Below are 20,761 nucleotides of genomic sequence, written 5' to 3'. Positions count from 1 at the left end.
GAAGAAATAAATTCAAGATTTAAAGATTTTAATAAAACTGAAATGATTGTATCTTTTATCCAAAATCCATTTCAAGAAAACTTGAACATCACAGAAATTTCAAATAAAATTAGTCTGCTGTTTGATATAAACCAAGCTGAAGTAGAACTTGAGATAATAAACATTCCGAATAGTTTACAAACAATGAAGTCATTTGGAAAGTATGCACATGAAAAATTCCCAATATTAACTGATATTGTGCAAAAAAATTCTGTCGTGTTTCAGATCGACATAGTTGTCAGAATCTGCTTTATCAAATATGAACGTCATAAAAAATCAATTAAGAAACCAAATTACAAATGATCATTTGGATGATTGCCTGTGATTGGCCACTTCTTCATATCAACTTGACTATGAAAATATTGCGAGGTCCAAACAATGCCAAATTTCACATAAACTTTTTTTTTTTTTTTAATCAACCAGCATTTCCTGTAACTTGTGAGTTTGTAATCAATCTGTTGTTTTTTCTAACTTTGGTTTTCCAAAATAGAGAAATAAATATTTTATTCCAATATATTTGTTTTATTTGTTGTATTAAAATAATTAAAAGTTTGTTTTTTGTGATGACAAAATTTCATGCCGGCTGGGGCGTCGCCCGGTTAAACAAGGCCCCCGTTGTTTTCGCCAGGGAACCAGGGCGAACAGCGAAAAGTCAGCTACTGGAACAAATCTGAAAACAAACCCCAACTCAACATCACCAGAGTTAAAGATCGGTACTATCAACGTAAGACGCCTGAATGGCAAAGAAATGGAGCTAGCTGAGGAATTAGATAAGTACCAGATCGACATAATAGGGGTGACTGAAACAAAAAAGACCAAAACTGGTGAGATCTTTCTGAGCAATAAATACAAAATGTTATATTCAGGCAATAACAATCAAGGAAAAGAAGGAGTAGCCATAGTATTCAACACAAAATACGAGGCTAATCTTCTTGAATGGCAGTCAGTCTCAAGTAGAGTAATGTGGGCAAATATGAGAATGGGGAACTGGACAATGAGACTTATTTGTGCCTATGGTCCCACAGAAGGTTCTACTAAGGTAGAAGTGGAGGAATTTTTTGAGGCTTTAGAAAAAGCAACTGACACGATGAAAAAGGAAAAGTTGGTCCTTGTTGGGGATCTAAATAGTAGAGTAGGAAATGATTGTGAGACATACAAAAATATTTTGGGAAAATTTGGAGAAAAGAGCAAAGCTAATAATAATGGCAAATATCTGTTGGATTTCTGCTCAGGACATGGACTGGTTATTACTAACACCATGTTCCAACATAAAAATGTGCACAAATTCACATGGAGAGAAGAGGCTAGGAATAAGAAAAGTCTCATTGACTATGTTATTGTTGATAGTGATGTTTTCTCCCTGGTGCAGGACACCAGAGTGTACAGAGGATTTGAAATTGGAAGTGATCACTATATAGTCTTGAGCAGGATAAAATTGAATTTCATATTGAAAAGAATAACATGTAAGAAAGTTTTAAAGCGAATAAAAGTTGAGCAGCTCTCAGATGTAAACTGTAGACTAAAATACAGAAATATTATTGAAAAGAAAATGAAAGAGTTTGAGAACAGGAATCAAACCTTGGAGATTCAATGGCAAACTCTGAAGGAAACATTGATTGATTCTGCCAGAGAGGCATGTGGTGAGGTTGTGTGCAAAGATAAAAAAATCAGAACTCCCTGGTGGACACAGGAAGTTAAAGAGGCAGTGAAGGAAAAGAAGAAAGCATATCAAAAGTTCCTGGCAAATAAGTCAGCTTTTACTCTTACAGAATACAGAGACAAATGTAAGAAAGCTAAACAGTGTGTAAAACTAGCTAAACAAAAGTCATGGGAGGACTTTGGCAAGAATATAGAAAATAAATATCAAGAAGGTGGCAAAATATTCTGGAGGTTGTTGAAGAAGCTTAGGAATGGAGGAAAGAGTGCTGTAAAAGGAATTAGAGATGATAAAGGTGAAATGAAAACAGGAGAAAAAGATATCCTTGAAGTATGGAGTAATTACTTTGAAAAACTGCTAAATGAAACAAGCAGTGATGACAGCACAGTGATAAAAAACACTGACCAGGCATGCAGTCAGGAATACATATCCATACTTGAAGTAGAAAAAGCCATCAAAGGCTTGAAATGTGGAAAGGCAGCAGGAGTAGATGATATTCAACCAGAAATGCTGAAGTATGGTGGTATAAGAGTCTTACAGTGGCTGCACTGCATAGTTCAGAAAGCCTGGACAGAGGGACGAATTCCCGATGATTGGAGTAGAGCTCTCATAGTACTCATATATAAAAAGGGAAATAAAACTGAATGTGAGAATTACAGAGGTATTTCCCTACTGAGTGTTCCTGGCAAGATCTATGCAAGTATACTTGAGAAACGGTTGAGAAGAATTGTGGAAGAAAAGCTTGGTGAAGAATAAGCTGGATTCAGGCCAAATAGAGGCTGTCAGGATCAGATCTTCACTTTACGACAAATAGTCGAGAAAGCATGGGAATATAACAAAGATCTGTATTTAAGTTTTGTCGATTTGGAAAAGGCATATGACAAGGTGCCAAGAGAGAAGCTATTCAATACGCTGCAGTTATATGGTGTCAATGGGGCATTATATCAAGCAATACTTAGTCTTATTTGAGTTGTGAGTCAGCAGTTAGTATTGAAGGAAGTACAGGGAGATGGTTTAATGTTAAATCTGGTGTGAGACAAGGATGTACATTATCCCCGCTGTTATTCATTATCTATATGGATCACATTATGAAGGAAAGTGGTGTTAAACATGATATCAAAATTGGAGATGTTAATGTCAGCTCTTTGCTTTATGCGGATGATGTTATACTTCTAAATAAATCCGCTACAAGTCTGCAAGATTCTCTGACTAAATTGAATAGCTGTTGTAATAGATATGGTATGAAGGTCAGCAATAAAAAGACAAAGACAATGAAAATAGGCAGAATCATTGAAAATGTCAACTGTGTTGTGAATGGAGAACCTGTGGAACAAGTAAAACATTTCAGCTACTTAGGCACAATTTTTACTGAAGATGGTAAACTAAATATAGAAATAGACAACAGAATCAGCAAAGCTGGTATCGTGGGAAGTCAATTGAATAAATTCATATGGAATAAGAAAGAAATTAGTCGGAACACTAAATTAGCTGTATACAAGACTGTGTTCAAACCAATTTTAACTTATGGATCTGAGAGCTGGGTCAGAAGTAAAACACTTGACCAAAGACTAGAGACCGCAGATATGAGAGTCCTGAGAAAGATTAGAGGCGTGAACAGATGGCATCAATGGCAATATCATATTAAAAATGAGGATATTAGGAAAGAACTTGACATTGTCAGCATCCAGGAATGCGTTAGCAGAGCTAATCTCAGATGGTATGGTCACTTAAATAGAATGGGAGAGGAAACATTAGCAAAACAAGTGTTCTCTGCCAGGTTGGCAGGAAAACGACCCAGAGGAAGACCAAGATATAGGTGGATTGATACGGTACAAAGTGCCTTAGACGATAGAAATATAAGATCTGATAATGTTGGAGTCTTGACAAGTAACAGACTGATTTGGAGGAAAATTGTAGATAGGAAGTTAGTAATGATGTAATTTTTTCATGTAGTACTGTCATATCCTGTACACCCCTTGAGGGTACATGGCAGGAATTTGATGATGATGATGATGATGATATTGTATTCCAATATATGTTTTTTTTTTTTTTTTTTTGTTGTATTAAAATAATTAAAACTGATAAATAAATTTTTAAATACACAAAGTTTTTAGTTGTTTATTTTTTTTTAGTTGTTTATATGTACGTAATCAGATATCAGGTTGGGGGTATGTGATCTATATAAGAGAGTAGATCGCCGAATAACTTTTTATAGAAAAGTAGCTCACATACTAAAAAAGGTTGAACACCACTGTATAATGGCTGCCAAGACATCTTTGTTGGGGGGTGGGGGGGAATTAATGTGATAGATTTTGTGTGGTGCAGTACATGTGAAATGTATCTCTTATGAAAGGTGAAACATTCATGGAGGGAAAGTGAGACTGATAAGTGAATATACAGGAAGTATTTTGAGAATCTGTGCCAGTTGTGCAAAATGAGTAAAGAATGTTGACAAACGGTGAGATCACATGTCAGCAAGCTTGTTGATGAAAGTGTGATGATAGAAAGTCAGAAGAATAAAGAATATGCCACGAAAGAAATAGCACACTTATGTATCCAAAGCATGAGTTTGAATAATTGCAGAACTGAGAAGATTAACACTTTGAATCCTAGACCTACTGGGATTTATATATATACATAAAGATGTACTTATATACATAACGATGTATATTGACATTAATAGGACTCAAAGTGTTAAGAAAGGTGTTAGGTAAGATAAAAGGAATATATGACTGTGTAAAAGAAGGAGATTATGGTGATTCCATAATCAGAGGAGTACTTCATGAGAAACTGACTAATCTTTATTTACCTGATGCAAAAAATGAATGATATCAGTGAGATTGGCAGGATGCAAAGATGTAAAGTAAAAAATAGCTGACTATTATGACAAGATGACTTGGAAGGTGAAAAGTATAGTATGAGAGAAGATATGAAAGAGTTATTGGAAGAAATGAAAAATGCTATTGATCGATGGAGTTGAGGAGAAAGAAGGCAGTAAACTCTGAGTGAATGTTTTGCAGAAGGAATGGGATGCAGAGTAGACCTTGGATTGAATTTGATGGACAAAAGGTTGTATATATTTCTGATGGATGAATGGCACTTAAGTGGACTTGAAGTTAGATGTCTTGTTCACTGAAAGTGTGGAATTGCAAAGCAGAAACTAGAACTGTTGGGGGTTGCTGGAGAACACAGGTGACTGTGTGTGTGTGTGCGTGCACAGGTGTTGGATTCTGAATGAAGAGAAATTTAAATTATTAATACTCTCCTCAGAATCCAGCATAATCCACCATGGCAAAGGCTACATTTGTAAATATTATTTAATGTAAATCACTTGTTTATAATTTAATATTCATATGACTACCTTTAATTTTATCTAATATTTAATTATTTAATCAAGAATGTATGTATTAATAGTAGAAAAACTCTGTGATAAAATATTATTAAGCTATTTTAATTATTACTATGTTAATATTATAAGAACTTGTATTTGATAATTTAACTGTGCATTATTTGAAATGTAAATATTCTCTATTTATTCCTGTTTGTAAAGTTTAACGTTATGTAATAGCTCAATTTTATTATATTTTGTTTTGTTGTCATGGAAACGTATGTTAAATAGCTTGCACGAGTTTGGAACAGAACGTGAGGAGGTTTATTGAAAAGAGTTTTAGATCACGAGAAGAGTTTAGGCGGGAAGAATGGATATAAAAAGGGAGGAACGCTGAAATTATTATTAGAGGAATTAAGAGATTAGATTATTAAGAGAGAGAGAAAGGAGAGGATTGGCATTAGGTTGGAATCGGAGCATTCGGGAATCACAGTGCGATAATAGCGAGTCGGCAAGTCACTCAAGCAGCTAATAAAGTCTACTAGTCGAGAGGCGGTTAGCTAATAAATTGTAGAATAACAATTATAGCTACGGAAGACAGCTGAGTGACTACTAAATAGACTAGCGATATTTGAGTTGAGATTTAATTTCAGGGCCGACCTGTCAAGGACACACAGAATCTTGAAATAAAGCACAGAGTTACTAAAATAGTAGAGGCTGTAAAATTGAAGTTTACCGTTAGCTGTGCTTAGAATTATAGTGCCTAAAGAATTAATCGAATGCCGGAGGAATGAACAACTGTGCATATAAAACCTAAAGTTAAGGGATTATTGTGTATTGCCTTATTTCATGAGTGATCAGTAGTACTTTATGCAACAACGTTTGTTTATGTGTATTGTGACGGATGATTAATTCAGTTATTGCTTAGAAGAATTTATTTAATGAGTGCCGTTTACTGTTTAAAGTGTTTACAGTTGTAAAAAGTGTAAATGTATAAGTTGATGAAGGAAAAAGATTATCGGTAAGAACATTCCAACCATTAATATTCCTATGCTGAGATGTGAGTGTGTTTCATCCTAGAATTTCCTTATGTTAACAGTAACTATTGTGAAGATTAACTGAAGTGTAAATTTAAAAGTGTTTGCTTGTAAGGTGGTGTTACTGTGATTTTATTATATTTGGAACTTAAGGAACTGTGAGAAGACTGTATTATAGAGATAACAGATTTACCATTGTATGAGTTGAATGAATGAATTTACCCGAGGAGTTAAAATGTATGTGATATCTTAATTACTGATTTGAACTTAAGTGTAAAATTTGTGATTCTAAAATTAAATGTTTGTTTTTGTTAATCAAAAGTTGTGTTTTGCCTGAATCTCTCTTACTGCACCATTCATAAAATATTTGAACCAAAGCGGGTAAATTGAGTAAGTTAAATATACTCGTCCAGTATATATAATAACAACATATAAAGGAAAGGTAGTTGAGAGTTGGTTTTTCTTCAATTCTTGAACTAATTCAGATATAAAGTGGCACAGTCTTTAAATATAAATTTTCTCTATATTTGAATTAGAAATCGACTTGCAACCTATCAACTAGTTAAGAACATCGTAATAGTGATCATGTTGGATCCAAAGTATAGATTAAGAAGAATTAGGATCCAACACAGGCATCCATACAATTTCAGATGTTCTAGTCACAGATGCACCTGCCAGCCTGGCTCCAACAATCACACTCCTTGCAAAGTTGAGGTCTCTAGATTCCATTCTAACATGCAGTTAATGGCTGCAGGCCTCTGTTTGCTTTATACACATGCCTCTAGAAATATTGGGAATATATTTACATATCAACTGCATCTTAGATGCTGCATTGCAACTACCGATAACTCGACTCGATAGCTCAAAGTTTCCATTTTTTTTGTCCATTGACCAATCATGGTAAGGATGACAAAATCTGAATATGAGAGGAAATTAGCAAAGTAGGACAAAGAATTTTTTCACTGTGTGGCAAGTAATGGGAAGAATCAGTATGGAATGATGTCCTTACCCAAGTGCTGATGGGTAGGGAGGTGACAAAAGCAGATAAAATAATTGTCGAAAGTTTTTCACTTGGTTATAAATTAAAAATGCCAATAAATTATATTCTTGTTTAATCCTTTATTTAAGCATAAGCAAATAAAGTTTGTAAGTGAAGTATTTTAAATTTTCTTTGTTTACACTTGGATAAAGGATTAAACAAGAAATTAATTTATTGGCATTTTTAATTAATTTAAGATGATATAGTTACTGAATACCCAGTTTGCTAAGATTTATCATCTAAATGAAGTTATTGCTGTGACAAGAAGAGATTTGAGAAAAGTGATTGATGAATTGAAAATATTTAGGATATTGAAGAACCTCATTCAAATACTGGTATGATTTCTTGCATATTATGAGAATGTGCATTACATCTGAGCATGCTGTTTAGCTTCAGCTCTAATAAAGTTCCAAGGAAGTGGAATTAGGGCAAAATAGTTCCATTGCATAAAGTAAGCTCCTTGACAGAGGTAGAATATTATAGACCAGTAAGTAACTTGGGAGTAGTGGCAAAGGTATTGGACAAACGTAAAAATTCTTTAATAGTTGGATAAGAATATGGTACTCTATGCAGGTTGTCTGGTTATGTGAAGGGTAGGCCATGCCTTAGTAATTTACTCGGCTTTTTTTTATAAGAGAGTGACATTTCAGTTGGATGAAAGGAATGGCTACAAGATGATACTCCTGGATTTTACAAACATTTGACAGGATACCACATGAGACTGAGTTACAAAAATTGGAGAAAATAGAGATATGAAAACCTTGCATATACATTTTGAGAGGTTGTGTGTTGCAGGAGTGGATACCAGGGTAGTTAACGAATAGATACCAAAGAGTGGTATATGGAGGAACAGAATCTAGAAGAAGGTAAGCAACTAGTTGTGTGCTATTGGACTTAGTGCTTGCACTACTGCTATTTAATTTGTAGTGGATTATAATTAGGTAGTGGTTAATATTAATCAATGTAGAGAGCCTAGAGTATGATTTGAGTTGGCTGACAGTGTAAAGACAAAAGATAATGGCTGCTAGTTTATTATGGAAAAGTGTAAACTTTGCATTTTAGAATGAAAAATTAAGGAATCAGAATTTTCTTGCTGGCTAGGGGGTCACCCAGTTAAACAAGCCCCCCCCCATTGTTTTTGCCAGGGAACCAGGGCGAATAGCAAAAAATCGGCTATTGGAACAAACTCTGAAACACACGCAAACTCAAAATCACCAGAGTTCAAGATCGGTACTGTCAACATAAGAAGCCTATATTGCAAAGAAATGGAGCTAGTTGAGAAATTAGATAAGTACCAGATCGATATAATAGGGGTGACAAACAAAAAAAGGCAAAAACTGGTGATATCTTTCTAAGCAATAAATACATAATGTTATATTCAGACAATGACAATCAAGGAAAAGAAGGAGTAGCCATAATATTCAACACTAAATACGAGACTAGTCTTCTTGAATGGCAGGCAGTCTCAAGTAGAGTGATGTGAGCAAATATCAGAATGGGGAACAGGACAATGAGACTTATTTGTGCCTATGGTCCAATGGAAGGTTCTACTAAGGTAGAAGTAGAGAAATTTTTTGAAGCTTAAGAGAAAGCAGCTGACACAATGAAAAAGGAAATGATGGTCCTTGTAGGGGATCTAAATAACAGAGTAGGAAATGATTGTCAGACAGAAAAATATATTGGGAAAATTTGGAGAAAAGAGCAAAGCTAATAATAATGGCAAATACTTGTTGGATTTCTGCTCAGCACATGGACTGGTTATTACTAACACCATGTTCAAACATAAAACTGTGCACAAATTCACATGGAGAGAAGAGGAAAGGAATAAGAAAAGTCTAATTTGACTATATTATTGTTGATAGTGATGCTTTCTCTCTGGTGCAGAACACTAGTGTGTACCGAGGATTTGAAATTGGAAGTGATCACCATTTAGTCTTCAACAGGATAAATTTGAATTTTATAGTGAAAAGAAGAACATGTAAGAAGGTTTTAAAGTGAATAAAAGTTAAACAGCTCTCATATGTGAACTGTAGACTGAAATATACAGACATTATTCAAGAAAAAATGAAAGAGTTTGAGAACATGAACTGCACCTTGGAGATTCAGTGGGAAGCTCTGAAGAAAACATTGATTGATTCAGCCAGAGAGATTGTATGCAAGGATAGAAAAACCAGAATTCCATGGTGGACACAAAGTTAAACAGGCAGTGAAGGAAAAGAAGAAATCATATCAAAAGTTCCTGACAAATAAGTCAGCTTGTGCTCTTAGAGAACACAGAGAAAAATGTAAGAAAGCTAAACACTGTTTAAAACTAGCTAAACGAAAGTCATGGGAAGACTTTGATAAGAACATAGAAAATAAATATCAAGAAGGTGGAAAGATATTCTGGAGGTTGTTGAAGCTTATAAATGGAGGAAAGTGTGCTGTTAATTAGAGATGATAAAGGTGATATGAAAACTGGAGAAAAAGATATCCTTGAAGTATGGAGTAATTACTTTGAAAAATTGCTAAATGAAACTAGCAGTGATGACAGCACAGTGATAAAAAACACTGACCATGCATGCAATCAGGAATACATTTCCATACTTGAAGTAGAAAAAGTCATCAAATGTCTGAAATGTGGAAAGGCAGCTGGAGTAGATGATATTCGACCAGAAATGCTCAAGTATGGAGGTATAAAAGTCTTACAGTGACTGCACTGCATAGTTCAGAGTGCCTGGACAGAGGGACAAATTCCAGATGATTGAGTAGAGCTCTCATAGTACCCATATATAAAAAGGGAAATAAAACTAAAACTGAGAATTACAGAGATATTTCAGTACTGAGTGTTCCTGGTAAGATTCATGCCAGTATACTTGAGAAACGGTTGAGAAGGATTGTCGAAGAGTAGCTTGGTGAAGAACAAGCTAGATTCAGGCCGAACAGAGGCTGTCAGGATCAGATTTTAACTTTATGACAAATAATTGTGAAATCATGGGAATATAACAAGATCTGTATTTGGCCACATGGCCCAGACAGATTGAATACATTTTTAATGTATCTAAATAGCCAGCACCCTAAAATCCACTTTACAATGGAACTAGAACCCAATGACTGCCTGCCCTTCCTGGACACACTGATCATACGTCTTCTAGAAGGTTCCTTATCATTTTAGGTTTATAGAAAACCAACACATATACAGGGTGATATTTACACAAACAATCACACCATCACCCTTCTCAACAATATGGTATCTTAAAAACACACCCATAGAGCTGGAGCAATCTGTTCCAGTGACATTGCTCTCACTGCTGAACTTTTCACCTGCACCCACCACACCTTCCAAACCAATGGCTATAATCCCCATAAGATAGATAAAATACTAAATGCTACCAGAAATCCTCCCCCACTATCTACCACAGAAGACTACAACAAAACTATCACCATCCTGTACATTAAAGGCACATCTGAAAAGATATCTAGGTTGCTTAACAAACACCAATCATCTCATCTGTTCACCTAAGGACAGATTCACTCCTTTATCACATCCAGGAGTCTATGAAGTGCCCTGTTGTTGTCATCGAACCTACTATGGACAGACAGGAAGAACTGTGAACATCTGCCTCAGTGAACACAAAAAATATATCTGGTACTTTCGTTATGGCAAGTCGGGTCTGGCAGACCTTGCTTTGGCTACCCCAGCACACAGGATTATTATTATTATTATTTCGGGCGACTCCAGGAGTCCTTAGACTCATCGAGGGAGGCCCTAAACATCATGTCCACACAACTATGCGATTACATTCTCGGAGTATCTATCATACCTTGCCTTGAACTCGTTCACCGTCATAGCACCCACAACAGACTCTGGCAGCTTATTCCACTCATTTACCACTCTAAAAGTAAAGAACCCAGCTTTAACACCCCTGCTAACCACACTCTTGCCCAGCTTCCATAGGTGTCCCCTAGTTCTCCCACCACCAGTCCTAATCTCAAAAATATCCTCTGAATTAATCCTATAGAATCCCTTTAGCAATTTGAATGTCTCAATCATATCTCCCCTTTTCCGCCTATCAACTAGTTTCTGCAACCCACAAATCTTCAACTTGTTCTCATATGGTTCATTCCATAGACCTGTTATCATCTTAGTCACTCGCCTCTGGATCCTCTCCACCTCCTCCCCATCAAGAAGGAACAGAGGTGACCAAATCTGGGCAATAGGATCAATTGGAAAGAAACAAAAGTAATGCACAGAAGCTTCTACAAGTCAGAGAGGTTGTTCCTGGAATCAACAGAAGCCTTAAAACATACTCCAAACCTTAACAAGTATGGCTGTATAAATCTACCAAAGATTTGGGAGACAGTCATCCTAAGACCAAATTATTATTTATTTTTATTTTATTTTTTTCAAACTTTGGACTACTATTTTTCAAAACTTTCAAGGACTACTATTTGGACTACTATATATATATATTTTTTCAAAACTTTTGTTTGTTTTTTAACTTAGATGGCATTGTATTAGGACTTTAGTCTTGTGTTGCATGCTGCAATTACTTATACTAGCCCCACTGTTACACCGAATTGTGGTTGTCTCGCATTTGTAACAAACTTTGTTTTTGTGCTCTGAAGATGTTGGATATAATACCAGCAAAATATTAGCTTTTATGGGGGGTGGGGGGGGGGGGGGGTGGGGGGGGGGGGGGGTGGGGGGGGGGGGGGGTGGGGGGGGGGGGGGGTGGGGGGGGGGGGGGGTGGGGGGGGGGGGGGGTGGGGGGGGGGGGGGGTGGGGGGGGGGGGGGGTGGGGGGGGGGGGGGGTGGGGGGGGGGGGGGGTGGGGGGGGGGGGGGGTGGGGGGGGGGGGGGGTGGGGGGGGGGGGGGGTGGGGGGGGGGGGGGGTGGGGGGGGGGGGGGGTGGGGGGGGGGGGGGGTGGGGGGGGGGGGGGGTGGGGGGGGGGGGGGGTGGGGGGGGGGGGGGGTGGGGGGGGGGGGGGGTGGGGGGGGGGGGGGGTGGGGGGGGGGGGGGGTGGGGGGGGGGGGGGGTGGGGGGGGGGGGGGGTGGGGGGGGGGGGGGGTGGGGGGGGGGGGGGGTGGGGGGGGGGGGGGGTGGGGGGGGGGGGGGGTGGGGGGGGGGGGGGGTGGGGGGGGGGGGGGGTGGGGGGGGGGGGGCTTTGCTATTCTATCCTATCCTTCTCATCCTTCCTAGGACTGGTTGAGTTCTCTCCTAATGAGGGGGTTTACTGGTGTATTAATGCAGCCGGTTTGCCAATCCTCTGCTGTATCTCCTAACATCCCCTAAGGGCAATGTTTTATGAATGCAATTCATGTGTGTTCACGGGGCCGGTTTGCCTGCTTGCGGGAAGAAAAACCCCAGATAAACTGGGGGGAAAAACTCTGCTGTCCACAACCGAGATTGGCTGACTTGGCTATGGCTGAGGAAGATCCTTGAGCTCCTCATGTCGTTGACAGGAATCGAACCTAGGACACTCCTTCCCCAGGCACATGGTTGAGAAGCGTGTGGTCACTAGGCTAACCGTGCGGCACTTTGCTATATCCATAATAATAATAATTTGAACAAAAGTTATCTTTATTATTATTGTATGGCTATCTTCATTGAGTCAGAAGTCTCATCGTGAGAGACTCACGGTAATCTTTATACACACAATATCTATCATACCTGTCCTTAAATTCATTTACTGTCTGGATATCTGCAACTACTTTTGACAATCCATTTTTACTCATTCAGCACGGCAAAAAATCTAGCTTGCACACTCTTACTAACTGCACTCTCACACAACTTCCAGTAGTGACCCTTAGCTCTCTCCATTTGTCATATACTGAAAAATTCCTTTTGTATCAATCTTTCAGAACTCTTTTAGTAACTTATAAATTTCTATAATGTCACCTTCTTTTCCACCTATCAGCTAAATTTAGCATACCACACACCTTTAACCTACCATCATAGAGAGCATTGCATAGACCTGTCTCCAGCTTGGTCACTCATCTCTGGATCCTCTCCATCACCTCCTAATCTTCTCAAAAAAACAGGTGATCAAATCTGTACACAGCAATCCATATGCAGTGAATCATAGCCTTATAAAGAAGGATAATAACTTAATCTTAACTTGTGTATTTAAACATTGAGGTAATCCTTTGTTATTTTGCCAGCTTTTGCAGTATGTCTTTGAATTTCTACTCTGTTTAATAAAATTAGTTTAATCCTTTATCCAAGTGTGAGCAAACAAAGTTTGCGCCTGAAGTATCTTCAGGACTAGGGTAAAGTGATACAACACCAGGGCAACTCGTTGCAAAGGTGGAGAAAGCTACTAACACTCCTAACTCAGTATCTCCTATAATGCAAAACACATCTCCTTGCGGATATGTCTAATGTTATGCATTAAAGGAAGGGCCACTACCCAGACTAGTTTCGACCTTTATTGAGGTCTCTTCAGTGGGAGCCAGGCCCTAGTGGAAATACCAGGCAGAAGCATTAGCAGGTCATCTCTACCTATAGGAGTTGCCAAATGGTGTGCCACCCTTTTTTAATAAATTACTCTGGATTTAGAGAAAGATGTTGAAAGTTTATTTTTTCACTTGGTTAGAGTATAATAAAACTTTCCACTAGGGCCTGGCTCCCACTGAAGAGACCTCAATAAAGGTCGAAACTAGTCTGGGTAGTGGCCCTTCCTTTAATGCATAACATTAGACATATCCGCAAGGAGATGTGTTTTGCATTATAGGAGATACTGAGTTAGGAGTGTTGGTAGCTTTCTCCACCTTTGCAACGAGTTGCCCTGGTGTTGTATCACTTTACCCTAGTCCTGAAGATACTTCAGGCGCAAACTTTGTTTGCTCACACTTGGATAAAGGATTAAACTAATTTTATTAACTAACCTAACTCAGTATCTCCTATAATGCAAAACACATCTCCTTGCGGATATGTCTAATGTTATGCATTAAAGGAAGGGCCACTACCCAGACTAGTTTCGACCTTTATTGAGGTAGAATGGGAGTTCATGCCTTTCATCACTGGCCTCTTTAGATTTAAAAAAAAAAGTTGTGCTGAGAGTCAGCTTGATAGTGAGAGAGGAGAAGAAAGATAGAGTGGATAGTAGTAGGTAGTTAGAAGAGGCCTCAGTCGATCCACCTGGCCTGACTTAAATGCCAGTACCAAGCAGATCTCCGACATTATCTCCCTCCATCCGTTCTCCTCCGCGTTCTCCGGCCAGCCACCTCTTCAGATGTCTGGCCGATGAAAGAAGTGAAAAAAACAAATGCAGGAAGACACACATAAATTGAAAAACAAAAGAACTAGGACACACATAAACAGAAACAACAAAGGAGCTAGAACACGCATAAAGAGAACAACAAAAGTCGGTGAATTAACAGAAAAGTACTGCAAGAACGGGGGAAGAGCCTGGCCCGAGTGATGCAGCCCGCAAGGAGCTGCACCGCCTCGCTGTAAGCCTTCGCCGCTCGGGTTCTCAGGTCTGCCCCCTCCTATGTGGATTAAGCGTGAACATACAAAAACAGAACCAAGAAACTTAGAAGGGGCTTTTTTTTTTTTTTTTTTTTTTTTTTTTTTTATGTCATATTTGCCTGCTATCGCTTACCGCTTCCTCATAGTCTTTTACCACGTTTTCCATCACTGTGAGTACGTGTACTGACTCCTCATCATTAAGTTGCCATATTCTTTTCAAGCATTCATTCCATTCCGCTCGGTCGTAAGTGACTTTCCCAAACTTGAGCCATATTCTAAGACTCTCTAGCTCACCTTCACATTGCACAGCCACGTCTCCCTTTTCCTGTACAGCTGTGTGGACTTTGTTTTATATCTCGGGTTTATTCCTAAGATAGAATAGGATTCGTTCTGTTACATTCGAATATTCATATCGGGGTTCTTTTCTTTTTACCGGTTTTGTAATGGCGTGAGAAGAACCGGTGTTTGTATCCTGTTTATTTCGTTTCATTTCTCCTTCTTCTTCCGGCGTGATGAGTCGTTTTGTTGTACTGGTGTTGATTTCCATTTCCTCTGTTTCTGTACTGTTATTGTTGCCTTCCGATTCATTGGTGTAAGATTTCATAGTGTTCTGTTTCTTTTTCTTCCTAATTCTCCCTTCTGCGTTCCTCCCAGTTATTGCCTGATTTCCTAATGTAGTCGTTGCGGTAACTGGCGGTTGGAGGGCTGGAAACTCTTCTGGTTCAGTTGTTTGTGGTTCGTTTACTGTTTGGCCGGTAGCTCGAGAGTCCTGTGTTGTGAGCTTAGGAATGGCTACTGCCGCAGGTGTTATGGAGCCTCCTGCTCTTTCTGCAAGGGTCCTATTAGGACAAATATCTATTTTATGGGATGTGTTCCCACATTTACGGCACGGTGACTCACATTGATTCAATGTGTGTTCTGTCGATAAGCAGTTGCGGCATGTGTTGTTTTTCGGGCAGTGAGCGCTAAGGTGACCCAAAGCGGTGCACCGAAAACATTGTTTTCTTACGCCTGGATAATTGACTATTACTCTTGCTGAGCCTAAAAAAATCAAGTTGGGGACCTCGGTTTTCATCTCGATTGAAATGCTCACTTCCCCTGATTTCCACTCTGGGATATCCGCGTCTTGTCCGAATGTTACGTTTCGGACAGTCCCCCACTTGGAGAAAATGGTTTTAATGATTTCCTCCCCTTTCTCTAGATATTCGAGTGGAAACCTGTCAATTTTTATGGATTTTAAAATACTTCCGACTAGGAAGGGTAGGTATTTTTTCCCTTCACATTCTACACCCTTAAGGAGCGTTTCTCTTGTTTCTATGTTGTTTGTTACTACTTGAAATCTACCCCCCCCATAAGGGGTAAGCCCATAAATACTTTCTGCTTTGACGACTTTGAGAAGAGCTCTCACAAACGTCGCTTTGTCGATGTTTGGGTCAATTTCGATCCCGAGAGTACGAACTCTTGGCAAGAATTTCGACATTGTTTAAAAGCAAATACCTTACCAACGGAATAGTAAATTTCAGTCCCCAAAAGGAAATACCCTAAAACGGACCTGCACCGATTGGAACGAGGCCGCAAAAAATAAAAACCAACAAAGGAAAATCTAGAAGGGTTCTTACCAAACAATACTGGAATAGGAGCTCTCTCTCGGGACCTGGTAACTGGCAACTGGAATCCAAAAGAAGACTGGAACATGGAGCTTTCTCTCGGGGCCGCTAAATCTGGAACTTATTGAGGTCTCTTCAGTGGGAGCCAGGCCCTAGTGGAAATACCAGGCAGAAGCATTAGCAGGTCATCTCTACCTATAGGAGTTGCCAAATGGTGTGCCACCCTTTTTTAATAAATTACTCTGGATTTAGAGAAAGATGTTGAAAGTTTATTTTTTCACTTGGTTAGAGTATAATAAAACTTTCCACTAGGGCCTGGCTCCCACTGAAGAGACCTCAATAAAGGTCGAAACTAGTCTGGGTAGTGGCCCTTCCTTTAATGCATAACATTAGACATATCCGCAAGGAGATGTGTTTTGCATTATAGGAGATACTGAGTTAGGAGTGTTGGTAGCTTTCTCCACCTTTGCAACGAGTTGCCCTGGTGTTGTATCACTTTACCCTAGTCCTGAAGATACTTCAGGCGCAAACTTTGTTTGCTCACACTTGGATAAAGGATTAAACTAATTTTATTATACTCTAACCAAGTGAAAAAATAAACTTTCAACTTCTACTCTGTTTAGCATTACTCCTAAATCCCTAGCTTTATCAATTTCCTGCAATCCAGTAACATCAATGTGATACATAGTATATAATTTTTTCATCTAAAGATGAGTAATCTTACATTCTGCAACATTAAGTTGACACACACAGGTCAACATTATCCTTTACCCACATTGCCAATTTATTTAAATCATCCTGCAGGATATCTACATCACCTTTATCAAATATTGCTCTCCCCCCCCCCCCCCATCATCATCATCTGTATAAACATCATCAGCAAACATCGAGTAAATATATCCCCTTAAATCATTCTCTATATCATTAATATGCAAATTAGAGTAGTGGTCCTAGAACTGAGCTTTGAGGCACTCCGCTAGTTACCCTCATTCTCCTAGATTCCACTCCACCATATACTACTCTCTCGTGTCTGTCAGCTGCCACACATCCATGCCACCAGTTTCATATCCATTCCCATTTGTTCCAACATAAAGTAGATGCATTTTGCAAATTCCAATAGTGTCAGGATATAGCCATTTCCCTTCTCTAATTCCGCCATCACTCTATTCTAAAATGTAAGTTACTAACACTGGACCTACCTTTTACAAAGCTGCACTTCCCCTCACACACAGAATATTGTATTCCTATTCACTTATTCTTGGATTTTAATTTTAATAAACTTTTCCAATACTTTAACAACCTGATCTGTAATGTTTGCTTGGAGAGGGTGAATGAATTGAATGGAATTGGTAGAGGTTGTTGTGAGTGCTCCAACGATGAATAGGTTTAAGGAGAGATATGATAGATATTGTGGAAATAATGATTGATGTGGATCTCCTGCGATGAATCTTTGGAACTCTATGCAGATACCTATATAATAATAATTATTATTATTCTCTAGCACTTTCTCTTAAAATGGTAGTTTGATAAATCTGGTTTCAAGTGATAGCTTATCGTTGTGGAAATCACTGAATATCATTTTTTATCTGAAATTCTTTTTAATTTGATGTAATCTAAACATACCCAAATTCAGTCTATCAACAGCACCTGGATATGTTGGCAGTGAAACATATCCGTAAGTAGTGAAAAAAAAAATAGTTTTTTTTTCACTACTTACGGGCAACATCTATCACAAATCTTCAGTATTAAACTAAAAGGCATTCTTTATGCTAAGATTGTCTCAAAGTTTGTTGAAAATTGTATTTGTCCTTAGCAAATGTATAATTTGTATTTAGCTATATTAGACTATTTTGTAGAAACAATTCTGAAGTGATTTTATGCTATAAATTGACTAGAAATGATTTTTGGTATGTAGTTTGATGAATATTATATAAATCGTTTGGGTTTTGTCCATTATGCATTATGATTAGTGTCATATAGATATGTATACATAATTATAATAGTGTATATACAATATGTATAAATCATAATTTTTTATTAATATTTTTATTATATTAATATTTTATTAATATATTTTAACAGCTTGAATTTCTGAATCAGCTTTGGTTAGAAGACATTGCTTTACGACTTCTCTGTGTGTTAGCTCTGGATAAATTTGGGGATTTCATTTCTGATCAAGTAAGTTAAGTGTCGCTCTAACCTTTAGAATAATGATGATTGACTGATTTTAATTTTTTATGGAATTTTTATATCTACACTGATGTTCAAAACTTAAGGATGTACACTATTTCTGAAGATTACAACCACAAATTCACATGAATCAGCTTCTGGCAATTTGTATAACTGACGATTTTGAGTAGAAAGTTGGTACACATTCAAATTTTCAAATTGCATGCACGTGGTAGCACTCAACAGGGTAAAAGGCATAACGCTAAGCGAATTTTGTTTGAAGGAAGTTCTTTTCATGAAAGAATGAAGTCACTATCTTGGATGTGTTGTAATGTTACAAAGACATCATCTAGATCAGTTGTTTCCAACCTTTTTCCACTTGCATACCCCTTTTAAACCCATTTCTATAAATTGTACCCCTTGTTTTTAAAATAGTTGTTTTTAAATACTGACACTTTTGTTCAGTGCCTATCTTAATGTAATGCACTTACTTATACTCAGGCAATAACTGAACTAATAACGCATCAGTAATGTCTACAGTCAATAACGCGTGCCCCCGGTTGGGAACCGATGATCTAGATGATTTCACATAGGGAAGAATTATTGGAAAGCTTGAAGATGGCTGCAGAATTACTGATATTGCCTGAGAATCTGGAATCTCACATAGCATTGTATCTAGGCTCTGGGCAGCAATGTGTTCCAGATGTTTGCTAAGAGGTTGCTTTCCCTCTACCACAGAGCATGAAGACAGATTTTTGGTTATAACAGCAAACATAATCGATGTCTGAAGTTGCCTTGGATACAGCAGCATACCTGTATCTAATGCTTTCATGTTCCCATCCTTCTGATATGCTTTGTTATGAGAGAGAGACAGAGGAAAAATTTTAATTATGCAGGTATTTTTGCAGCAGTTGTGTTATTCTTAGGATGCTATACATACAATAAGATCCAAGTGTAAGCAAACAAAGTTTACACATGAAGTATCTTCATGACTATGTTACATGTGCATATAGTGGCTAATTATTTCACATCAATTGCCTTAGTTTCCCATAATGCAAAGTTTTTAAATTGAGATTTTTAAAGTTTTTTTTTTGGAACAGTGCAATTTTCTTTCCTGGCCATAAGTGCCAAATTTCCTCACGACGTCTCTGATAGTGACCCTTTGTAATCTTCCTCTGATGCTAAATGAAACTTTCTTATTAGAAAAAGGCCTAAATTTTATTCTTTCCCCCATGAAGAATTTATTATTGAAACTCAACAAAATTAGAAAATGATCCTACAAAAACAATTTCAAAAAAATAAACAATATTATTAATAGTAAACTAATTAGGAAACCAAGTCTTCTCCTAAATTTGTAAAATGTAATAAAATCTTTAGGAAATAACTGCAATATTTTATTATTACTAGTCCTCCAGGGAGTCAAGAACTCATCAAGAGAGGCCATACATCATTCACATCAGCTGTCATACCTTTTCTTAAACTCATTTGCACTAGATGCACTCAATGCTTCAACTGACAAACTAATCCACTCACTCATGGTTCCATGAGAGAAAAATCTAGCTCTTATCCCTTTCTTAAATGCATGCAATTAACTTCCATGGATGCTCCTCAATTCTCCTCTCACAACCTTATAATGAAATATTTTATCAACCAATATCCTTAATGCCTCACAAAGGAATATAGATCTCTACCATATCATCCCTCTTTCTTTTGTCTAGTAGTGTCTGCAATTGACATACTCTCAATCTATCCTTGTAAACATTTTGTAATCATGTTATCATTTATGTAACTCTTCTTTACAGCCTTTTCACAGCTTCTTTATTCCTTTGGAATCCAGTGCACAATAGTCCAGATATGGTCGCATCAAGCCTTGTACAGAGGTAAAATGTGACTTGCTTATCCTTACTTGATGCAGGGGAAATCTCTAGCCTCGTCATTTATTCCATGCATAATTCCACAAATATAATATGCTCTTGGATATCGCATCTTGCCAGAGTGCATAACTTTATACTTACTAACGTTGAATTGAGAGCTATTATTGTTTGCACACACACTTCTAGCCTGTTCAAATCACTCTGTAAATGCTGTATATCAATAGCACTTCTGAATTGTTCTGCCTATCTTTTCACCATCAGCAAGCAACTGAAGAACTCATGTCAGCTCCTTTCCAATATCATCGATGTATAGATTTAACAACAATGGTCCAAGGACTGATCCTGGAGGCACATCACTGGTCACCTTAAATCTGGAAGATTCACATCCTCCATATACCACTTTCTGTTACCTGTACATCAGCCACCAACTTATCCAAGTCTATAGTTTCTATTCCGATCCCATTATCTCTAGTTTATGCATCAACCTTTCATGTGGTATCCTATCATATGCTTTATAAAAGACGAACGGTATAATAGTGTATCCATTCCCATTAT

At 37.9% G+C, this 20,761-nt stretch overlaps 1 protein-coding gene across 1 annotated transcript in view; it reads left to right on the top strand.

Moving 5' to 3' along the window:
- The window catches only part of Hel89B (histone acetyltransferase 1), an 863,997-nt gene that overhangs the window by 144,878 nt on the left and 698,358 nt on the right, over window positions 1–20,761 (top strand). The window contains exon 8 of the mRNA XM_090405810.1: window positions 18,246–18,341. Within this exon, the coding sequence (XP_090261936.1) occupies window positions 18,246–18,341 (96 nt within the window). The remainder of the gene's footprint in view (window positions 1–18,245; window positions 18,342–20,761) is intronic.

The sequence above is a fragment of the Typopeltis vanoorti genome, chromosome 15 (genome assembly GCF_054136105.1).
Source record: "Typopeltis vanoorti isolate ZY-2024b chromosome 15, IOZ_Tvanoo_1.0, whole genome shotgun sequence".
Classification (NCBI taxonomy): Eukaryota; Metazoa; Arthropoda; class Arachnida; order Uropygi; family Thelyphonidae; genus Typopeltis; species Typopeltis vanoorti.
Note: the sequence above shows the minus strand (reverse complement) of the source record. Positions and strands in the feature narration are given on the sequence as shown.